A 20,452-nucleotide genomic window follows, 5' to 3' on the forward strand; every position below is an offset into this window, starting at 1 on the left:
TCGCTGTTGAGTTGTAATGGAGTGGCAAATGACACCCAATAGCGTTAATAGGTTAATTAAAGTCAACAAAGACAGACGATGATCACACATCTATTCTGCTTGGTGTCCACCACAACACCATTTTGCAATCCTTTGTAATATATAATTTAGCATATATGAACACACAATTATGACCCAAAGTGCTCTCGAGTGTTTGCAGTAAGGAAACATTCAAACAACTGTCCACCATCAAAGCAAGAATAAAATGAAAAGTCTTTATTCTAATTCCCAGATTATCCAGTTGTATCAAATCACACAGGACAAACATAATCCTTCCACTAAACCTCATTTAAAACGTTTTACTCTTCCTTCATCATTGTTCCACATTCTTTTGTTTCTGCCTTCACAGTGAACTCCAGCAAAGTCAAGACAGATATTGTTGAGTTGGCACTTGGGTGTGCTTAATTTGACTTCGTCTACAGCTCGAATGAAGAAAGAAAAACCACAAAGCGGTGCAGCATATTTGACCTCATCATGAGATGATTTGACAGTAGAGTGCACATTAATCTGCAAAAGTCATTACTTCACATTATGGACTGAGATGAGACGGTGACATATAATCCTTTGAAGAGTGTGGAACTCCAGGTTCTCTCGTGTTTCACATTCAGCATGCAACGTGAAAAGAAAGAAATCATTTGGTTTTAGCTTATTCTTCACGCAAAGCTACGGAAAAGCTCCTCTCGTTATATCCGCGGCAATAATTGCGTGAAGAATACATGGGAGAGTTCAACATGAAACAAAAGTGCATCAATCAACTGAATCATAGCGGGAAGAGTCTTGCTAAAAGTGGTGTCTTCTTTCATGTGTGTGTTCATTTGTGTGGGTCAGAACTTTCAGATTACAAGCAGGATTCGGGCTCCATCCGATCAAACGTCACAACGCAGGCGAAAGACAGCTACAATACTTGGAAGAGGTTTTGGCACATCAGCCAGGAAAAAGGGTTAGTTCCAGATCCGGAATGGCTGCAAGTGGTCATGCACTTTTCGTTTTTTGCCGACCTCTCAATTTATAAATGTTTGCTAGCGTCGTGCTAACCTGTAACAGTGTGAAGACAGTTCTGTGCATTCATGCAGGTCGACTAGAAGCAAAGTTTGGAAGTACGACGGTAATGGCGGTTTGCTGGTTTCACTTTGTGAGTCACCTTGGTAATGCCTCAGTTTAAATAATCAGGTGCTGATATTCATCTATTCAAAAAAAAAAAAAAAAAAACAGCGCTCACTCTTTTTCCTCTGCCATGGCTCAGTTTCTCAGTGTAACAGTGTTTTCAAGTTCCACGTGTTCCAGGAGGGGTGAAATGAAGAAGCATTAAGGACGGATCAGTGTGCTTCACCTGGTTTTGCTATAACAGCTCTTCTCTGGGCTTCTTTCCTCTCGCGGGACCCTGGCCGTTCCTCAAGGAGCCGTTTTGCGGTCGCAGAAGGTGACCGCGCTCCTGCTCCGTCCACGAAAACCCAACCTGCCCGTCATCGCTTTCCAAGTCCGAGTCGGAGTGCATGAGGGCAGACGAGGTGGGGGCGGGTACTGGCTTGATGCGCCCTGAGGAGGTGAGGTGGCACCCGAGCGATTTTAGCCATTGTGTGCACGCTATCAAAACATCCAAACTTACCAGCTCTGGGGGGTTGGAGCTCCAAAGCGTCTTGCTCGTCAGCTTCCAGTATTTTATAACGGCTTTTGCTTCTGCGCGCTTTGCTTTTACGTCTTGTTGGAAAATAGAAAAAAGAAAATAAACAATCATGCTATGGCACAGAGTAAGAAATGATTATTTATGCAAAGTCTTTAGTAGAATCATCTCACCTGTTACAGCAACACACACACCCCCAGACCACCGTCGCCACGGCAACCACAATCATAAAGGATGCTATGGTCACATAGAGTACGCTCCACTCTGCAAACAAAAACATTGATCAAATCGATACAAAATTGTCATTTCTTTAAAGTTCCGTCTCGACTTACCGCAGTTGCTCTCGGCGTCGCCGAACTGAGCTCTGATGAAGTTCTCCATCCAGAAAGGATGGCACACGCAACGTCGAGTGAACGAATCACACTCGCCATGACTGGAACAGTTCAGTTGGCAGACTGTGGGAAGACAGCAGATATAATGGCGTTTTATAAAATATCTATAAAATGATTTCAAACAGGAGAACTTTACATCGTGCAAGTACAGTATGGAACTCACTGACTGTGTCGACCCGCAGGGCCTTGTAAATGAGAAAGTCGTTCTTTTGTTTACGCAGTTTGTTGCGCAAGCTGAGTGCAACGCTGTAACCGGACAGAGGAAGGCGCCCTGGACCGCCTGACACCAGAAAAACCAACCTGGTACTGAGGCCAAAACAAAAGAGGGAGAAAGTAGCACTCTAATCATAACATTCCAGACCCCCTTCCCCAAAAATATTTTTCTTTCCCTAACATAACGACTCACCTGTGCTCATTGAACGCACCGATCTCCCGAACGCTGATGTCGCTATCGAGGACGCCGAGCAACACTCCCACCTGCCGCAGCAGCATGTCACGTTGACGGTGGGAAACCTGCGTTATGGGCACCTCTAAGACCAGCTCCACCTGGTCACGCTCCCACGGGTCTGACCGAGAGTCAAAACAAACAAAGAGTCAAGCGGAGCTGAAACATTTCAAACTGCCAACACATTCAATTTAATCCCGCGGTAGCAAAATCATTCAGTCGTGTTTCAATATTTGCTCATCTGTGCGTACCGGGCTTGACTTCCAACGTGCCGCTGTCAGTGTTGATTTGCCCTTTGCTGTCTGTGACAGTCAGAGTGAAGCTATACTTGCCCGGCACGAGGTTTCCCAGAAACAAGACAGCTTGGTGATCGGAGTTGTTCAGCACATCCTGTGAAAGGAGTGAGAGGTTTGTTCAGTTGGCTGCGCAATACGTCAACAACTTAATTTGGCAACTTCGACTTCCTGTCTGGTGAGATGCCTTTCGACTGATGCACTCAAAAGTGAAACGGTATGGATGAAGCGAGAAGCTTGGCACAAAATTATCAACAAACTCACCCCAGCAGCGGGGCTGCTGTCATCTCTGGTCCACAGGTAGCTGATGCCACCTTTGTCATCCGTGGAGCGAGATCCATCCAGAGTGGCGGTCCGCACCGGCAGAGAGACGGGCGGGCTGGAAACCACGCGAGCCACAGGGGGCTGGTCCAGTTCTGAAAGTAGTCCAAGCCAAGACATTAATAAAAAAGGCAAAACAAATCCCTCCGTGTAATCTTCTGCCCCCACCTTCTCTGGCGATGACCGTGACTGTGTCGCTACTCTGCAGGTTCCTCTCGTCGGTCACCGTCAGGGTGAACTCGTAAGTGCCTACCTCCAGACCTGTCACCGTGGCAACGGCACTGTCTGCATTCTCAATCTTCACACCTTCAGGACCCCTTGGCAGAAGGAATCAAGTATCAAAGCAGAATGCGAAGCAAATTTCGTTTTGTTTTTTTTACGCCGTTAGCTCATTATAACTAACCGCCACTTACTTGGTCTGCTTCCAATGGTAGGTGACTATCTTTTGGTCATCGCTGCTCTTACTGCCATCCAGTATCGTTCGATCAACCGGTAGAGTCAGTTCTTTTTCCGGTCCCGCGTCTGCCACTGGTGGTTTATTGTTTTCTGCAGGGATGGAAATAGACAGAAACATGAGGCAGGGGTGGACAGAAAAGACCACCTTCACGCTTTTATCAAGGCATGGAATGGCGGAATGTGTTTACCTGGCTGCACAATAACCGTGACGTAAGCCGTGTCTTGCTGTCCGGCAGAGTCGGTCACAGTGAGTTTGAAAGTGTAATCGCCTTCTTGCATGGCTGATAGCTGCAAGGTCTGTGTGCGCACGCCCTGCAAAATACAAACACAGGACCTGTTTTAAAAAAACAAACAAAAAAACAATGTGCCTCACTCAGCAAAAAAATAATCACGATCCCAAAAAGACTCACTTGCATCTCCACCACCTTGTCTTTGCTCTCGGGACTGAGGGACCATTCATAGGCAAGGGAGTCGTGGTCATCTGTGCTCTGGTTGCCATACAGCGTGATGGAATTACGTGGTAAGGTGATGACCTGCGTAACGGAAAATAAAAAAATAAAAGAAATCTTACATTGCACACACAGACAGCATCGTTTTCAGTCAAGTTTTGTGAAAGTCAACATGCTAAACAAACTGCTAAAAATAATTTCCCTCCTACAAATCGTTTTATTGCGCCAGAGTATTGTGTGCAAATGTTGACCTGGTTGGGGCCGGCGTTGGCCTCGGGCTTGTAATCTTTGGCTTTGTTGACAGTCAGGGTGGCCAGTGTTGAGTCTTGGGCGCCATCGGAGTCGGTGACAGTCAAACTGGCAAAGGAAAACAAAACAAAATCTGATTAAGTCCCGAGATCTGTTTCCTGGAGTAAGAAGTTAGCCGATTCATAAACGTTTACTTGAACGTGTAGTTCCCCGGGACCAAGTTGGTGAGCGTGAGGACGGGCGTGTTAGCAGACACCTTCTCTTCCCTGAGGGGACCTTTGACCTCCTCCCAGTGCCACGCCACTACTTTGTCATCATCTTTGCTCTCTGAAAACATATCAAAAACATTTGAAAGGGGTCAGATTCAAAACGTAGCATCAACCTGCAAAACTGTTTGATGGAAAGACTCACGGCTTCCGTCTATCACCGTCGAGCTTGTTGGCAAGGAGATCTCTAGGAACTTTGGGGAAACTACGGCAACGGGGGGTTTGTTTACCCGCGGCTCTGTCAGGTGGAAAACAAGAACTTAACATGCTTAGTGAGGTGTACGACTGGAGACTCAGACACGCTCGTGTTATCTTCATTAGCATGCTGTGTTACGTAAATATGACGATCATTTTTTTAAAAATATTTCTCTTACCCGGTTTGACAGTGACATTGACGTAACCTTCTCCATGAGCACCTCCTCCATTAACGGTCACCTCAAACTCGTACAGACCAACTGTGAGCTGAGGATAATAAATTCAAAACATCTGAAGTTTAAAAAGCATTCGTGTCAGATTATGATGAAGGCTGTACCTGGCTGAGTTTTAGGGTCTTGCTGTGCTTCCCTTCCATCACCCCACTGTAATCTTTGGGATGCGTTATCAGACGCCAATCAAATATATATTTGGAATCTGTTGGGAAGCGGTGCCATGAGAAGTGAGTAAATACCAAACTGCTCATGCATTGACTGATAAGGATCATGGTGGATTTGCATCTTGCTTCATTCAAGCGTGTCAAGGAAGGAAAAAGATTCGAGTTGCGCGACTCACCTGGCGTAGGGGCCGGCACCACGAATGCGTTAAGCTCGACCGAGCTGCGCGGTAGCGTGACCTCAACGCTCTCCCCTGCCGAAACCACCAGGTCCCTCACTTGGCATGGAAAAAAAATTAGGTGATGCCAACAATACGGCGTGACAATCAGCAAGTCTTCAGGGTTAATATCCTCGTGGAGGCATTTTGTTGGAACATATTAATTATTAACCAAATGTTAGCTTGAACTTGTTTTTTTTTATGCGCTTCAAAATGTCCAAAAAGTTATGTTGTAGAAAATAAAACCGGGTCAAAACTGAAACGTGATAGTAATCAATTACAGATGGCTGCGCGTCTGCGTTGTGCGTCAATCACTTAATCTTATTTCGACCCAGTGATGACCTTTACGCAATATCTCCTTTGCCACTGTGTATACAACCGTAGGCTTATCTGCTCTGAAACCATGACATGCATTTCTTACCAGCCTGCGTTGGAGTTACGGCTACGCTGACGGTAGTCGTCGCCGTCGTGCCGACATCACTCGTATTGGAAGATGCGGCGGTGTCGACGAGAGTGGAGTTCTGCTGCGAGGCGGGTTCGCTCGTCCCGTTGGTAGATTGATTGCCGTTCTTATGGTCTCCTTCGGGAACCACGCTCGGGCTCGGCGCCAACAGCGCTGGGTCAGATTTGGGAATTTCCTGAAGAAAGTTGGACAAAGTAGAAATTTAAAACCGGTCTAAACTGTGACATTTTTAAACACATTTCTAGTTCAAGTTAATGAAGGTCTCAATGAATTACAATGGAAAAACAAAAACTGTCAATCATAAAGACAAGCAGACGTTATAATTACGGTAATTACCGAGCTCGGCTGTTGTTGTGGTTGCGCTTCTTGACTCGCCTGACGAACGCTCCTCCCTCTTTTCGTGGGAGAACCCTTCCAACCACAAATACAGCATTTCCAAAAATGACCCATTCATGCATCAAAATTGATTTTAGGTGTATTGCCAATTCTGATTCTGTTGTCAGATAACAACCGGTTATACCTTGCTTAGTATCTGAAGGAGTCCGAGAGACTCCTGATGAGGTTGGGGCAGAAACAAGATGGGGCAGCCTCCCTTGAGGGAGCAACTAAGAAGCACACATCGCCCACCGAGACTCCACACTGCGTTGCAATTGGGCCTCAAGCAGCACGTCTCCCAACACGTCGCTCCGCCTTGGCCGTCCGCTAGAGGGGACCAGCCCAGGCCGACGACGCTTGTCCAGTGGAGCCCCAGCACCCCTCCGGTAACGTGGCACATATTTGCTGATACACCTAGAAGGGGGGGGGGGACAAAAAAAATCATCTTGGCTGAGCTCGTATGTTGAAAAACAAGCTGATTTGAGTTGATGACAAAACAAAAGTGTCATCTTGGATCTCATACGGTGATGACAAATGCCGCCATGCAACAAGCCAACCAGCTCATCCTGCTCAAGCAACTTTCGGCATGTGCGGAGAGGAAGGCAGGGATCAGAATGTGTTGACAAAAGCGCCACTAATGGCTCAACTGTCACTAACTGAACATTTCTCAACTTGAATAGTCTGAGAGTGGAAATGAGGCTTTTCCTTGACAACAAGACGCTGATTAGGACCCAAACTCAAAACTCTACCCTCTGAGGTGACCACAATGAGAAACTTTATTCTTGCAAGAAAACACTTGAGTTGCTCTGAGAAAACCCGTGATTTGTTCAAAGACCTCTTTGGCCTCGGTTCAGTCACTCTTGTCCACTCTTCTTCCGTCAGCAACATCCAGTCAAACAGAGCACTTATTGTTCTCTTTCCACATAGGGAACCCCATCCCCCAATAGTCTGATTGGATCAGAAGAGTAACAAACAAGCAAAAAGGACTCCAAAGACGATGAGGACACACCTTATGTAAACCATTGTGTTCCAGATGTCAATTTATCATTAGTCAATATATGTCCTTTCAATTTTTTAATTGGGTTTGTTTTACCTGTAGGAGGGGCCAAAAGCCAGAGGTGGGTTAGCGGGAGGAGGAGGAGGTGTGGTAAACTCCAAGTGAGTAGATGCTGGTATGCAGAAGACATTTTAAATGACCTAAAGAGAAAAGATGATTTTGAATTACATTGTGACAATTTTAACAGCTGCATGCCTGCAGACACACCCGAGAAGTGTTGGGCGTATATTTCTCAAAAGTGCGGCCTGTTTGACGGCACCGACATTTACCGGCAGTCAGACTCTGAAGGGTGGAGTTGAGACAAGTCAGGCACAGTGTAGAGCTAGGTTGGCAGCAGATTGGTGGAGAAACGAGACCAACGATGTGTGCAGGAGATGCGGCATGGCTGTCAGAATCAACCTATTAAAAAAATTAACAATGAGAACTCCTTGGGTGATGGGAGATTAACATTTCATAAAAAAAAAATCTGTCTAGATTTGATGTCTTCTTTCCAGGAAAGTGCATGAGTGGATTCTACTAATACTCATGACTATTATTTTCAGATGAGTTGTCAAGGAAGCAGGAAACACAGACCTTCCATATCAACAAATCATTTTTACCAGGAAGAGCAGCGCTTCGAAAGCCAACTAGCTGACACAAACCCGATGACACGGTCCGCTTCCATCCTCCTCGGGTAGCATCCGAGCATTTGATGCTTAAAAAATACCCCAGGTAAAAATAATCTCTACATTTGTTTACACAAAAGTGATTTATTCACATTTATTTCACCTTCTTACCAATTAGTTTTTTGATGCCTCAAGGCTGGGTGAGACTGTCAACATGTGCAGCAGCAGAAGACATCTCGTTCTCCTGGGTCGATGACAGCGTGGAGGCGTTTCGGTCTAAAAGGATCTTTTTCGCCAATCCATAAGGACAACAATGACCAAGAGGTGCAGGTGTCAACTTTGTTTCCTCAGCTGAAGCAGGAAGATGGAAGGTCTCTCTTGAAATCCCACGCACAGGCTTTGAAAAGAAGAAATGTATTTGAATCATCTCCAATTAAACAGGCACATTCCATTGTACCTTGTGCTCTGGTGATAGAAATCACACCTGCAGCATTGCTTGGCTCGGCGCATGTGATTTAAAACAATGATTGTGGTTGCATTATTCACAAGTATGGTTGTTACTACGATTATGCAACATTATCCTCATTAATTATGCCCCTCTGAGTGTCGCTCAAATATCTGTCATGTTATGGTGCACATTAAAAAAAAACATCGATGGTGCATTTTAGCCAGCTCATATAAACAGGTTTCATAAAAATATGCACGAGTCTCCATTATCATATTGTAGTCATATGAGGCCGATTTGCTCCGGCTTGGCGAGTCATTACATTAACACGCCATTGCAAACGCTTGGATCCGAAATCTGCCGCATTTGGCGGATCACTTTATGCATTGCAAAGTACCTGTTCAATCCTGGATCCTTTAAGGCACCTTGAACCAAACAGCTGCTGGCATCGCTATGACTTATTTACGCGCTGTAGCCACGCGTGGGATTTTCCAAAATGCAACTCCCACCAATACGATTTAGAAGAAAACTGTAGTCGTGCTCATTCCTCTTTGATTTGTCGCGATCGCCGTGGCGTGTTCGATCCTTGTTGTTCCCGTCAGTACAGTAAATTGGGTCACTATCCTTGTCACTTGTTCAGCTGATGTGCCCCTATAAGCTCAATCAAGGTACTTCCAGGACATAGACGCACTTCCGTTAGCACTGTCAAAATAAAATATAAAACACGCCAGTAATTTCCTTTAATAAGTGATGAAGACACAATGACAGATATATTTACTTATTGTAAAAGCAAATTCATGAAGATAGTAACCCAAGATTATAGGATGCATAGACGTTTAACGTAAACAGATTGTGCTCCAGTGGTTAATGAAGGACACATTAATGTGTCTTAATCTTACTATTTCCGGTCTGCGCCACAACTACTAAAGACGACTTGTCAAACATTAATACTCACCTTATTGACTTTGTTGCACCACTCGGAATTATACTAGAAGATTGGCTAAAGAAAATAAATGGCGTGGAATGAAAAATTTCGATAAAAATGCCAAACATCGCTTCACCGACGTTTCATAAATGGCGATGGCACTTTCCAACTACCGTTGCTGCGATTGGGCAACTGAATATGCCAGAGCGTTTTCATTGGTTACTTGTCTATTTACTTTGACATTCCACTTCCGGTGGGAGCCCATGAGAAGCGTGCAGGATCTTTCATCCAAGTGAGCGATTTTTAAATAAATCATTTATATTTCATCACTGTAATCAAGAATAACAGCTAAAACGCGATGCTGGTTTCCTAACAGCAGCTCATTGCAAACCGCTAATGATCACATCCTAACCTTTTTTGAGTACATTCTCCATGACATTGTGAAGCCACGATGGCAGAAGGTCCAACAGTGAGTGATCAGTTCTCCGGAAGAGAAGAAGCAGAAGAAAGTGGAGAATCTCCAGAAAATGATGCGGGAGGTGGTTTGACGGATGCTAAGAGGGATGTGTTGGAGAGATGCCTCCACGCTCTCAAACATGCTAAAAATGATAGCCAGACAATGGCTGCACTTCTTTTGGTATGTCACCATCGTCTCTCCTTATCGAATGAGATCTTTGACGCAACCGATCATGCATCTCCAATGTGCACAATCACAAACCCATATTTTGTCAATTCCCAGATCACGCGCTTGTGCCCGGCTTCCCAATTGGACAAACCCACCTTGAGGCGAATCTTTGAGGCTGTTGGTCTCAATCTTCCAGCACGGCTGTTGGTGACTGCAGCAAAGGGGACCGGGGACCCTGTATTGCCCCCCAATGAGCTCATTTCATTGGGTACGGCTCTGTTGTCTGCCTTAAGCACAGATCCAGACATGGCCTCTCAGCCTCAGCTCCTTGCCACCATTCCGCTACTGCTGGGAATTCTAGCTCATGGCTCGGCCAACCAACAACAGACCTGTGATGAAAATGGAGAGATCAGCGAGGAAAAGTATGATGATGATGTAGCATCACCTGGAAAGCTTGATGAGGTCATAGCCGCTGACTGTTACCAGGTTCTGACGTCCGTGTGTGGCCAACCCAGAGGTCCTGAACATCTGCTGAACCGAGGTGCTATACCCGCTCTCTGCCAGGCTTTAGAAAGAAACCAGACCTTGAGTCAGAAGATGGGGCTTCCCTTGCTTGTTTGCCTCCTCTCGGGTAAAACCAAAGATAAAGCGTGGCGCAAACACTCGGCCCAATTGCTGCCGCTGCTGGTGAAGATGTCGGAGGACTTCTGCAAATCCACAGATCAAACCAGGCTGGATATGTGTTCCCAGTTGGTCGATGTTTTACCCCCAGGAGGGTTCGCAGTAGAGAAGGAGATCCTGAGGGAAGTCGTGAGCCGAGTGTGGGGGGGACTGCGACCTTTGGTACAGTCAAAGTTGACTCCGAGGCAAATCGGGCCAGTTTTGGTGCTCGGCGCTTGTCTGCTTGATTTGTATGGTTGGGAGCTGGCTGGACCACCAAAGTTCTGCTGCTTACTGGTTAATCGGGCTTGTGTGGAGGTTCGCATGGGATTAGAGGAACCGCCTGGAAATATTTTGAGTCAAGACCTGCAGGACACACTCACAGGTAGTTGATGAGCAATAAATAATGACGACACTAAAATGAGGTCATAAATGAGATTAGGTGCACAATTTACCTTCTTCTCTTTATTGCCCAGGTTGTTATCGAATCATGGAGGCGGCCATCGAGCAGGCCTGCAACCCGGCTGTTATGTCCGCTGCTCCACCCGCTCAGAGTTCCATCACCTCCTTAAGTCTACAGCAGAGCAAGCAGGTCCTTGGCGTACTGGAGGAGGCCTTCTCGGCTCTGATGTACAACTTGCAACAACAGGTAAAGTTTTGGTGGACCATGCCGGAGTTCCACAAATGATTGAAATGTTGATCTCTTCCTGTTTTCCAAGATGGACCCGAGTCGCTATGGCGACCCTTTTATTTTCGCCACATTCCGCTGCTTGTGCTCATGGCTGGCTGAGGAGACTTCCTGCCTTAAGGAGGAAGTGACCACGCTGCTGCCAGTTCTCATTGAGTACTCACGGAGCCACCTAATGGCTGCGAATTCCGAGCAGGCGCTCTCCAACTGGATGGATGAGATGTCCGTCGCCAATGAGAAGGAGACCTGGACGGGCAAAGAGGCGCTTAGGTACAATAACAAGACCACATTAATGAATTGATTTGAGTATTTTTGACTTTTCTCCTATCTTCAGGTATCTTCTGCCAGCGCTGTGTCACCTCTCCGCCGAGGAAGGTCCCAGGAAGGTGCTGCTGACTCTCGACACGCCGGCTTTGCTGGTGTACTACCTTTCGCACAACTTTACGTCCTTGAAGGGTAAAAGCGGAGCATCGTCAGTGAGGGACCCCAGCATGGAGACGGCCTGCTCGGCCCTCTTGAACTTCTCCGTCACCGAGCCTGAAAGAGTCAGGTAGCAGCCAAATGTCAATCTCCATTCAGTGAATGGGATTTCTTCTCATATTTAATATTCATATTTTATGGTGCACATTTTGTTTTCTAGGAAGGATCAATGTTTCACAACTTTGGAGAAACACCTGAGTGAAGCACTTCCTGTTTTGGTGCACAAAGCTAGCCTCCTTGTCCTTGCAGCTAATTACTGCACATTGGGTCTGATGATCGGCAGACTGAAATCAGGTAATGTTTTAAGTGATAATCAATCTTGAACAGAAGTTTGAAAACAAAATGTTCTACGTTCTTTATTCCAGGTTCAGCTGAAGCCAGTCAGAGACGCTTCTTTTCCACAGCTCTCCGCTTTCTCCACAGCGCTCTGGACTCTGCGCTTAGTCCAGGGCCGGTCAAAGTGAGCCCAAGTTGGGAGGAGAGCTGGGATGAAGTCGCCGAGCTCTGGAGGCTGGCTTTGCAGGCTTTGGGGGGCTGCTTTCGTTCTCAGTCGTGGTTGACGGCGCTGGTCAGAGAGGAAGGATGGTTGAGGAACACGCTGGGCATCTTGGGTTGCTGTAGCGCACTACCGGACCAGCACACGCAGGAGGCTCTCGAGGAGGCTCTGTGTGCCTTAGCCAACCAGTGCCCACTGTGCAAACAGGACATTGGAGATGCTATGAAGAATGATAAAGGCGCTTTAAACTCCATGAGGAACCTTAAGAAGGTGATAGGAGTGAAATAAATAAAGTAAAAAGCTTTAAACACTTGCAGAAGTTTGTAATGAAGGGAAATTCTGATGCCAATGTGTATTTGTTTCAATTGATCTTATTTTCAGAATTATGTCAAGGTTGCCGAATTTAATAAAAATATTTTCTTACAGAATATTAATCCTTGCTTCCTGCGTTACACTTAACTTCATTCCCAAAAGTAACTGAGTAGTGTAGTCCTTCACTTTGACCACAAGACGGTGCTGTGGAACTTGTTTTTTTTTGTTTTTAACCTGCTCCTGTAATTATGACAGTCTGTTAATATATTTGGATCGCGATCCTATAGGATCAAAAACACAATTCAAAATGAGGGATACTTATAAGTTTAGCAAAGTTCACAACTACAAGAAGGATTAAACAAGATGGGTAGCTAAAATTCATAACTAAGCAATATTCTAAGTATAAAGCTATAATTTCTGATACATCATTAGCTGTGGAAGTGATAATCAATACATTGCAATTTATGATATAAATAAATCGGATGTCAGTAGATGTTTGAGAATTGGACTTAAATAAAAGTTTTTAAAAACAGCAAAGTTAAATATAACCGAACAGTGTTCAGGCAGTGATTCTTTCATGTGCCACCAGAGGGAGCCAGAATATACTAGTGGCTAGATTTATGGGGAATCCCTGCTCTACAAAAAAAAAACGTCCATAAAAAGTTTCAATCTATCTACCCCCCTTTTACAATACCTCACACCTCCCGCCCCCTTTCTTTTGAAATGTGCCCTCCTACTCTCTCTTCTGTCCCCACGACTCCTCACTCATACAAACTCCTGCATGGCGTGACACACTAACTCACTCTCTCTCACCTCTCCACCCAACATCACTTCTTCTTTCCCTTTTATTATTATTATTATCATTTTTTTAATCTTTCACTTTTTGGACGGGCTGAAGCATGCTGTGGAAGGCCCGGAACAAGATTGATGGCATGCAGGTATTCCATTCCATGTATTCCACTTATTTAATTGTATTGGACTGTGCGTAAAAAGTTGCGTTTAGTGCGTAATTGGAAGTGATGGGTTATTTTTATCGCGCATATTAATACAAAATACACAATAATGACGTGGATATATATTAAATAAAAAAAGGTCAAATTGAGAAAGGTAAATTATAAATATCCAAAAATAGTGCGTAAAAAGTTTTTATTTAAGTGTGTGGGAATGTACTAATTGACTGAATATATCTCTTTAAGAGAAGTGGACCCCGTCGACCCCTCCCCTTATTCTCTCAGCTGCACCAAACCTATAAGTAGTGGCTTCATGGAGAGCATCCACGCCTCCGTCTAAATGTGTGTGCGTGTGATGGTGTGTACGTGTGCCGCGCGTGTGTATGTGTGTGTTCCTTGCCTGTGCGTAAAGTCACCGAGCCTTGAAGAAAAAGTAAATAACACATCGAGTTCATTAATGGACCGGTGAAACGAAGCTGGATTACATTGTGGGGAGTTTTTGTGGTCTCTTGGAAGGTTGAGCATCCTGTTGATTATTTTTTTGCTGTATTTTATTTTTTTTTCTTTGACATTGAGGGTATTCACAGTGAGTCCAGATGTTAATTCACACCTATTCAGCTATGGTGAGTGCGGCGCTTTTTACGCATTTATTTTTGGATCATTTTGAAATTTATTAGCGCTTGATGTGCGCCCACTTGTTTATTTTATTATTATTATGCACCGACTTGAGTCTTAAAGGATTTGTCCCGTTTTGTATGACAAGAGTGCGTTTTGCGCACTAAAATGAATGGCATGAAAATATTTTTATGATATTATAAATTAAAAATAGTTTTGCACATATGGAATTTTACTTCATATCTAGTGGTGCAAATGTCTGTGTCAAATAATGGAGCCATATTGATCCGGCTGACCCAGCTCTAAAAAAAAAAAAAAAAAAATCCAATCGTGTCAGGATGTGCGCGAGCCTGGTGGATTAAATGGATTCAATAACTTTTTTGGGGACGGACAGGGCTTTAGGAATATTTGCGTAATTTTAACTATTTTAACAAAACGAGGATGCAACATTTTGGAGTAAGTGATAAAAAAAAAAGTGCATTGCCGTGACTGCAACCTTTGTGGCATGCCAAGGGGCGATTCTGCCAGTATGCATTAAATTAGATATAATAATAAATTTTTGCACAGCTTCAAAATGATTTACAATAAAAGTTTGTGTTTTAGGAGCGCGCAGAGGGACTGAGCAGCTCCTCACCGAGCGGGCGCCTCTCCCAGTTGTCCTCCCTCAACCAGGGCGCCTACTCTTCGGCTCCCCCCCTGTGCCACACTCCGGCCTCCGACTTCCAGCCCCCTTACTTCCCTCCCCCGTACCCGCAATCCTCCCTGTCATACTCCCAAAGCCAGGACTCGGCCTACTCCCACCTGTCGGACCCTTACCCCTCCATTAACTCCATACATCAACATCAGCAAGCCGCATGGCACTCGCAGAGGTCGCGCTCCGACGAAGCGGGGCTTTTATCGCAAACGCACCGGGCTCTCGGGCTCGATCCCCGGAGGGATTATGCGGCTGTCCCCCGCTTGCTCCACGGTCTCGGGGAAGGAGCCGCCGCCCTGGGAGACGGACCCCTCGGGATGCACATAGGACATCACGGCCTGGATGAGCTTCAGGTGATCTCTCTGACTTGCGTCTTTTTGGGAATGTTGGCGCTGCGTAACGAATGCGTAAAGTACGCACGATTTTAGGTGGGGGAAAAAATAGTGTAAATGATAGAACGATGATAAATTTAAGCTCAATCAAAAATCAATTAAACATGATTTTTTATTACCCTACACATTAAAATGATTATTGTTGAGGGACTGCAAAAAATAAAACCAAAATATGTCAAAATATATTCGGCATGAATAATCAAATGTGTAAATTATAATATAAAAATGTAGCGAATGTTTTTCCCAAAATACAACTTAAAGTGATTTCTTGACAAAAAATATGTGATAAGGAAATTACAATAATGTTCACAAATGGTATAGACACCTCCTCAATAAAGTTTGTATTCATATTTCCACGTAAGAAAAATATTTTAGAAGTTATGCATATCAAATAATAACACGAAATCCCTTTTGAGTCAAATTGTTTAACAAATTTCAAACATTGCTGAGATGTTCACAAAACATAATTAAATGATGCCCTGTTACATGAAGCATGCATGTTAGAAATCAATGCATTCGCGTCTTTTTTACGCGTGGCGTACTAGACAAAATGACTCCCACTATCCCCCCCCCCCCCCCATTTTTTTTTCTATAGCCCAAAAGAATAGTTTGTAAGGTTTAGTGAGCAGTCAGCTTCCCCGCACGCAGCAGGTGCAGCTGCAGACGCTGTTTGTTGCCCTGCGTGCTGCACAAACACAGCGCGACCAATTGATGTGCACGCTCATTATTAAGAAAAGCCACGTCGGGGAGGCGCGCCAGAAGAACACAGTCAAGGCGGGCATGTCGCTGCTAAACGGAGGCCTGTGCGACAAGCGTCATTATTTGATTAATGGACGATATCCTGCACTATATGAATTTAGCACAAAGGAGCTCGCTCGCCTTTTATCACCGCTTGAATGAATGGAGCAAATGCATTAAACGGATTTCATTAAGTCAAACGAAAACCAAGCGGACTATTTGTGCATTTTGCGAGTCCAGTTCAGGTCCGATATGAACTTTTTTTTTCTTTTATACATTAGTTTGAAACACTAAAATTGATAACAGTCACTGTTTTTTTATTTGTTTATTGCTGCTGACTGCATTAAAATGGTCGACGGATAGGTCAACTTTATTTAACATCGTATTTTTCTCCTGTGTATGTCAAATGATATTTTAGTTTGAACAATAATTAAATGATACAATTCGAAATGATATATTTATTTTTTTATCATGCTATAAAGCGAAGGTGTCAAACTCAAGGCCCGGGGGCTAGATACGGCCCGCCACATCATTTTATGTGGACAAATTGTGCATCAAATTCGTGTCATTACTACTTCACTTTTAATCATATCTTTTCTTTTTTTTTAATATTTGACTAGTTTTTACTCATCTGATTTAAAAACGAATTATTTATCAGTTTGTTTTGTAGCTTTTACTGAATACAATATGAGGTGCTCATACATTTATTTGGGTTGACAGTCATAATGGCCCCCCGAAAGAAGCTATGACTACAATGCGGCCTGCGAAAAAAAAAAAACGAGTTTGACACCCGTGCTATAAAGCATCTTTAGTTTTTAGAGGATTTGAAGAGAAAAGCAGTGTGTGTCTGTGTGTAGGCTATAAGGCCAGTAGATAAATGATAGTGACTGTCTCCCTGACACAGGGAATGGAGGAAGGATCAGCCTTGGGCATCCTGGACCACTCTGTCATTAAAAAAGGTAAGCTCCTAATATATGTGTGTGTGTGTGTGTGTGTGTGTGTGTGTGTGTGTGTGTGTGTGTGTGTGTGTGTGGAGAAAGGCCTTGCGCTTGTGTCCAAAGTGTGCACCTATATAATTGTGCTATACATGCTGAAGGGGGTTTTGTGTTTAGTAATGGCGCTCCAACACCAGTCTTGCCTTGCTGACTGAAACACACACACACACTCACGCGCACACACTATAAATAATTCTGTTTTGCTATTTCATTTGAAGTCAAGAAGTCCTCTAATACTCAGCTGCAGACTTTCACCCCAAAGGCACACATTCTTAATGAACTGTTCATGGTCATATGAGTGAGTGAGAGAAAGTGAGAAGGGCGAGGAGGGGAGGGGGGGGGGGGATTAAAGTGAACAGGAAAGGGAAGTGGGCCAAGGAGAAAAAAAAATGGAGATGATAAAAGTGGATTTGTGGGGAAATTTGCAGGACCGTTTTGGTAATATTAAAAATATTGAGTGGACTATTTTGTGGGCCTTTTCAATAGACACAAGGGTCCAGTTGGAAAGTAGAAAGGGGGATGCGTTAAAAAAAAAAAAGATCTCGAAATTGACGTGATAGCACAGTTAGCATTGAAGCTGTTTATTATGTTGCTATCGCCTGGACTGATTCAAAAGTTAAGAAAAACTCAAGTCGGTCATATCCCGTGAATTAAGTGTGAATTAATCTCTTTGAGGTGTGGAATCAGGTTTTTTTTTTCTGCATATAAAACAGAACCACCTGCAGTTTAGACAACAGAATCAAAAAGCAGCGTGGCACATTTAGAGCAAACACTGAATACATTATAGTCAGATGGGGATTTACATAAATGGTTTTAACCCCTAATATATGTTTTTTTTTGGTGCCCCCACATTTCAATATGTCAAATTGAATAAAAGGATGACCTCAGCCAATACCTTTTTCTCCTTTGACTTTCCAGTTCCCATCCCATCCAAGCTGAACGGTTCGTCCCTGTCCGCCTTATCTCTCGGTAAGGACGGCCTCGGCATGGGCGCCGTGTCCAACCCGGCCGAGGTTTTCTGCTCGGTGCCGGGCCGCCTGTCGCTTCTCAGCTCCACCTCCAAGTACAAGGTCACCGTCGGGGAGGTGCAGCGGCGACTCTCCCCACCCGAGTGCCTCAACGCTTCTCTGTTGGGCGGAGTCCTCCGCAGGTAACAGAAGCTAAATGAACTATTAATCAAAAAAGAACAAAAAAGTCAGGGTTAGCTGGATAACTTTTAAATGCAGTGACCGAGCTGAGGAAGGTCATGGACCTAACTTCAAAATACAACCCATGTGTTGTCCCCGTCCTTCTAAACCTCTTTGATGATATCTTACAAGCAACAAAGTGAGGTCAGAGCTTGAGGAACCAAAATGGGTCATGGGACAAAATCACAAGAGAAGGCAACATTTTTAATGAAGCCGAAGCCTCGAGGCAAGAAACTCATGGATGGGGCTCATTAAAGGATCTAAAAGGGAAGGGAAATATATTTCTCCTCTACGGAAAAAGGCGACCTCCTGCTTGGTGGCGATCCGTCACTGTCTGTCAGAACTGTATAAAAAAAAAAAGGGTGCATCAATAAAAGTCAACGGTGAGCAGAAAATAGAACATACAAGATGCATTTGAGTGTTGACAGGGATCATGAGACGATTTCAGTGGAACACACACACACGCATAGATTGGACCATATACTAAAAACTGCTCTCTGTCTCAATCTCCCCTCAGGGCCAAGTCCAAGAATGGTGGCCGCTGTCTGAGAGAGCGTCTGGAGAAGATTGGCCTCAACCTGCCTGCCGGGCGACGCAAGGCAGCCAACGTCACTCTGCTAACATCTCTGGTGGAGGGTACGACGTGCGCTCCAACACGCTGACCCTCCCGTCCGTATCTTAACAGATTGAGACGGGCAGAAATATGTTTGCGTTCGCTTATGTGAATATTAAATCGAGCGCACGCAAGTCCGGGGTGTCATTTAAAGAAAGAAGCCAAAAGACTAGTGAACTGTATAAATAGTGCAAGTGAGAAAACGGGTGCACAATATTTTCTCTGAGCTGGCAGATTGCGCAACACTGTGCAGTATTTTCATGGAAACTCAACCAGATGTGACCTACCCTGTTTTCATTGTGCTAAATTTAAATCATCTAATCACCTCACTCCTCCTCTTCCAGGTGAGGCTGTCCATCTGGCGAGGGATTTCGGGTACGTGTGCGAGACCGAGTTCCCCGCCAGAGCCGCCGCCGAGTATCTGTGCAGGCAGAGCGAGCCCGACCAGCTTCCGACGCGGCGCAGCATGCTGCTCGCTACCAAGTGAGTGGCACTTCCTGTTCGACTTGACCTTTGACATATCTGCAGAATATAGCATGTGTGACTCTCTCACCTCCTTTTTTTTTTTTATCAAAGGGAGATCTGCAAGGAGTTTGTAGACCTCATGTCCCAGGATCGCTCGCCACTCGGGGGCAGCCGACCCAGCCCTTGCCTGGAGCCCAGCCTCCAGGGGAGCCTCACCCACTTCAGCCTGCTCACCCACGGCTTCGGCACTCCCGCCATCTGCGCCGCGCTCTCCGCTTTCCAAAGCTACCTGATGGAGGCCATCAAAATGCTAGACAAAGGAGACGGCGGAGGGAAAGGGCACCATGACAAGGAGATGAAGCATCGTAAATAAACATGGCAGAAAAAAAAAAAAAGAGGCCAGAACTTCTCTGTGTTGCAACCTTTGGGACAAATCGAGAAACGAGTCCAGAAGATGTACTGTGATGTACTGTAATGTTTGTCCATAAACCTTACTTCAAATGGACCTCTTCTCAGTAACATCCACATCAGGATGAACTCTTACATATGGCAGTATTGTTTTCCTTTTTTTTTTTTAAAAGGCGTGTTTGTGGAAGTGGATTTTTCAACCGTTTTTGGACTCATGCGGGACGTGTCGTACATAAGCCATATCTGGGGCAACAACCTGCTCTTTCGCCGACGGGCTTCATTCTCGGCTCGGGTTTGTAGTTTTTAGCAGGGTGCTCATGGGAAATGGAGTTGCATGTTTCATCTGCTGTGGGAAGAGAGAAAGTTGGAAATGCAGCTCAAGGCGAGGGTAGGAAGTTCTCCTTGTTGTGTATATAAGTTAAGAAAAGAGCAAAAATCATTTTGTACTTTGTGTGTATGTTTATTATTGTTATTACCGTTGTTATTATTGTATTACAACATAAATGTAATATATTATTAAAAAAATATGAATGGATGTGTTTTACAGATTTTTCTTTTTAATGTTTTGATCAAATATATATAAAAATACAAACCTAAAAAAAAACCCACTTCATATGCTCCAAAAATGTTAGTAAAATGAGACCAATTGTTTTATCATATACAAAATCAACGCTTCAAGATTTTATTTTCAGATGCGGTATTTACATTACATTTATTGGTTCCTCACCAATTTTTTTTTTATGAAATAAGTTTCGTCTTCCAATTCGATTTGCAGTCCTCATAATGTCTAATGTTGTCATCAACAGTCAGAGGAAGCCTCCATGAGTTCCCCTCTAACCTTAAAACATCTCCCTTTCCAAAGACCATCAAGGTCTCCAGAGGCTCTCTAACGCTTTCATGACTTCTTAACGTGATGTCCCTGCAGG

General features: G+C 44.5%; 3 protein-coding genes across 5 annotated transcripts; 2 read left to right on the forward strand and 1 right to left on the reverse strand.

Moving 5' to 3' along the window:
• Positions 1-240: 240 nt before the first annotated feature.
• On the reverse strand, positions 241-7,632 carry kiaa0319l (KIAA0319-like ortholog). 2 transcript variants are annotated; one of them, XM_061267142.1, is made up of 24 exons: positions 7,503-7,632; positions 7,270-7,373; positions 6,322-6,590; positions 6,138-6,212; positions 5,760-5,976; positions 5,300-5,398; positions 5,064-5,161; positions 4,906-4,993; positions 4,677-4,769; positions 4,460-4,592; positions 4,268-4,373; positions 3,978-4,100; positions 3,756-3,879; positions 3,525-3,657; positions 3,280-3,428; positions 3,055-3,206; positions 2,749-2,887; positions 2,459-2,618; positions 2,216-2,358; positions 1,993-2,115; positions 1,834-1,924; positions 1,646-1,737; positions 1,370-1,575; positions 241-1,223 (listed from the first exon to the last, which is right to left on the reverse strand). In XM_061267142.1, the coding sequence occupies exons 2-23, from the start codon at positions 7,361-7,363 to the stop codon at positions 1,379-1,381; spliced, it is 2,898 nt and encodes a 965-aa protein (XP_061123126.1). In that variant the 5' UTR covers positions 7,364-7,373; positions 7,503-7,632; the 3' UTR covers positions 241-1,223; positions 1,370-1,378. The 2 variants fall into 2 exon arrangements, with proteins under 2 accessions (XP_061123126.1, XP_061123125.1); XM_061267141.1 differs by having other exon boundaries at positions 241-1,575.
• Positions 7,633-9,439: 1,807 nt separating this feature from the next.
• On the forward strand, positions 9,440-12,591 carry ncdn (neurochondrin). Of its 2 annotated transcripts, XM_061267145.1 has the most exons (8): positions 9,441-9,500; positions 9,655-9,845; positions 9,948-10,878; positions 10,970-11,142; positions 11,213-11,451; positions 11,516-11,731; positions 11,822-11,955; positions 12,027-12,591. In XM_061267145.1, exons 2-8 carry the CDS (start codon positions 9,660-9,662, stop codon positions 12,443-12,445), a joined length of 2,298 nt encoding a protein of 765 aa, XP_061123129.1. In that variant the 5' UTR covers positions 9,441-9,500; positions 9,655-9,659; the 3' UTR covers positions 12,446-12,591. The 2 variants fall into 2 exon arrangements, with proteins under 2 accessions (XP_061123128.1, XP_061123129.1); XM_061267144.1 differs by having other exon boundaries at positions 9,440-9,845.
• Positions 12,592-13,761: 1,170 nt separating this feature from the next.
• On the forward strand, positions 13,762-20,055 carry tfap2e (transcription factor AP-2 epsilon). Its single transcript, XM_061267146.1, has 7 exons — positions 13,762-14,042; positions 14,638-15,081; positions 16,763-16,817; positions 17,772-18,003; positions 18,558-18,676; positions 18,998-19,136; positions 19,230-20,055. The coding sequence occupies exons 1-7, from the start codon at positions 14,016-14,018 to the stop codon at positions 19,489-19,491; spliced, it is 1,278 nt and encodes a 425-aa protein (XP_061123130.1). The 5' UTR covers positions 13,762-14,015; the 3' UTR covers positions 19,492-20,055.
• Positions 20,056-20,452: the final 397 nt, after the last annotated feature.

The sequence above is a fragment of the Syngnathus typhle genome, linkage group LG20, assembly GCF_033458585.1.
Source record: "Syngnathus typhle isolate RoL2023-S1 ecotype Sweden linkage group LG20, RoL_Styp_1.0, whole genome shotgun sequence".
NCBI classification, from domain to species: Eukaryota; Metazoa; Chordata; class Actinopteri; order Syngnathiformes; family Syngnathidae; genus Syngnathus; species Syngnathus typhle.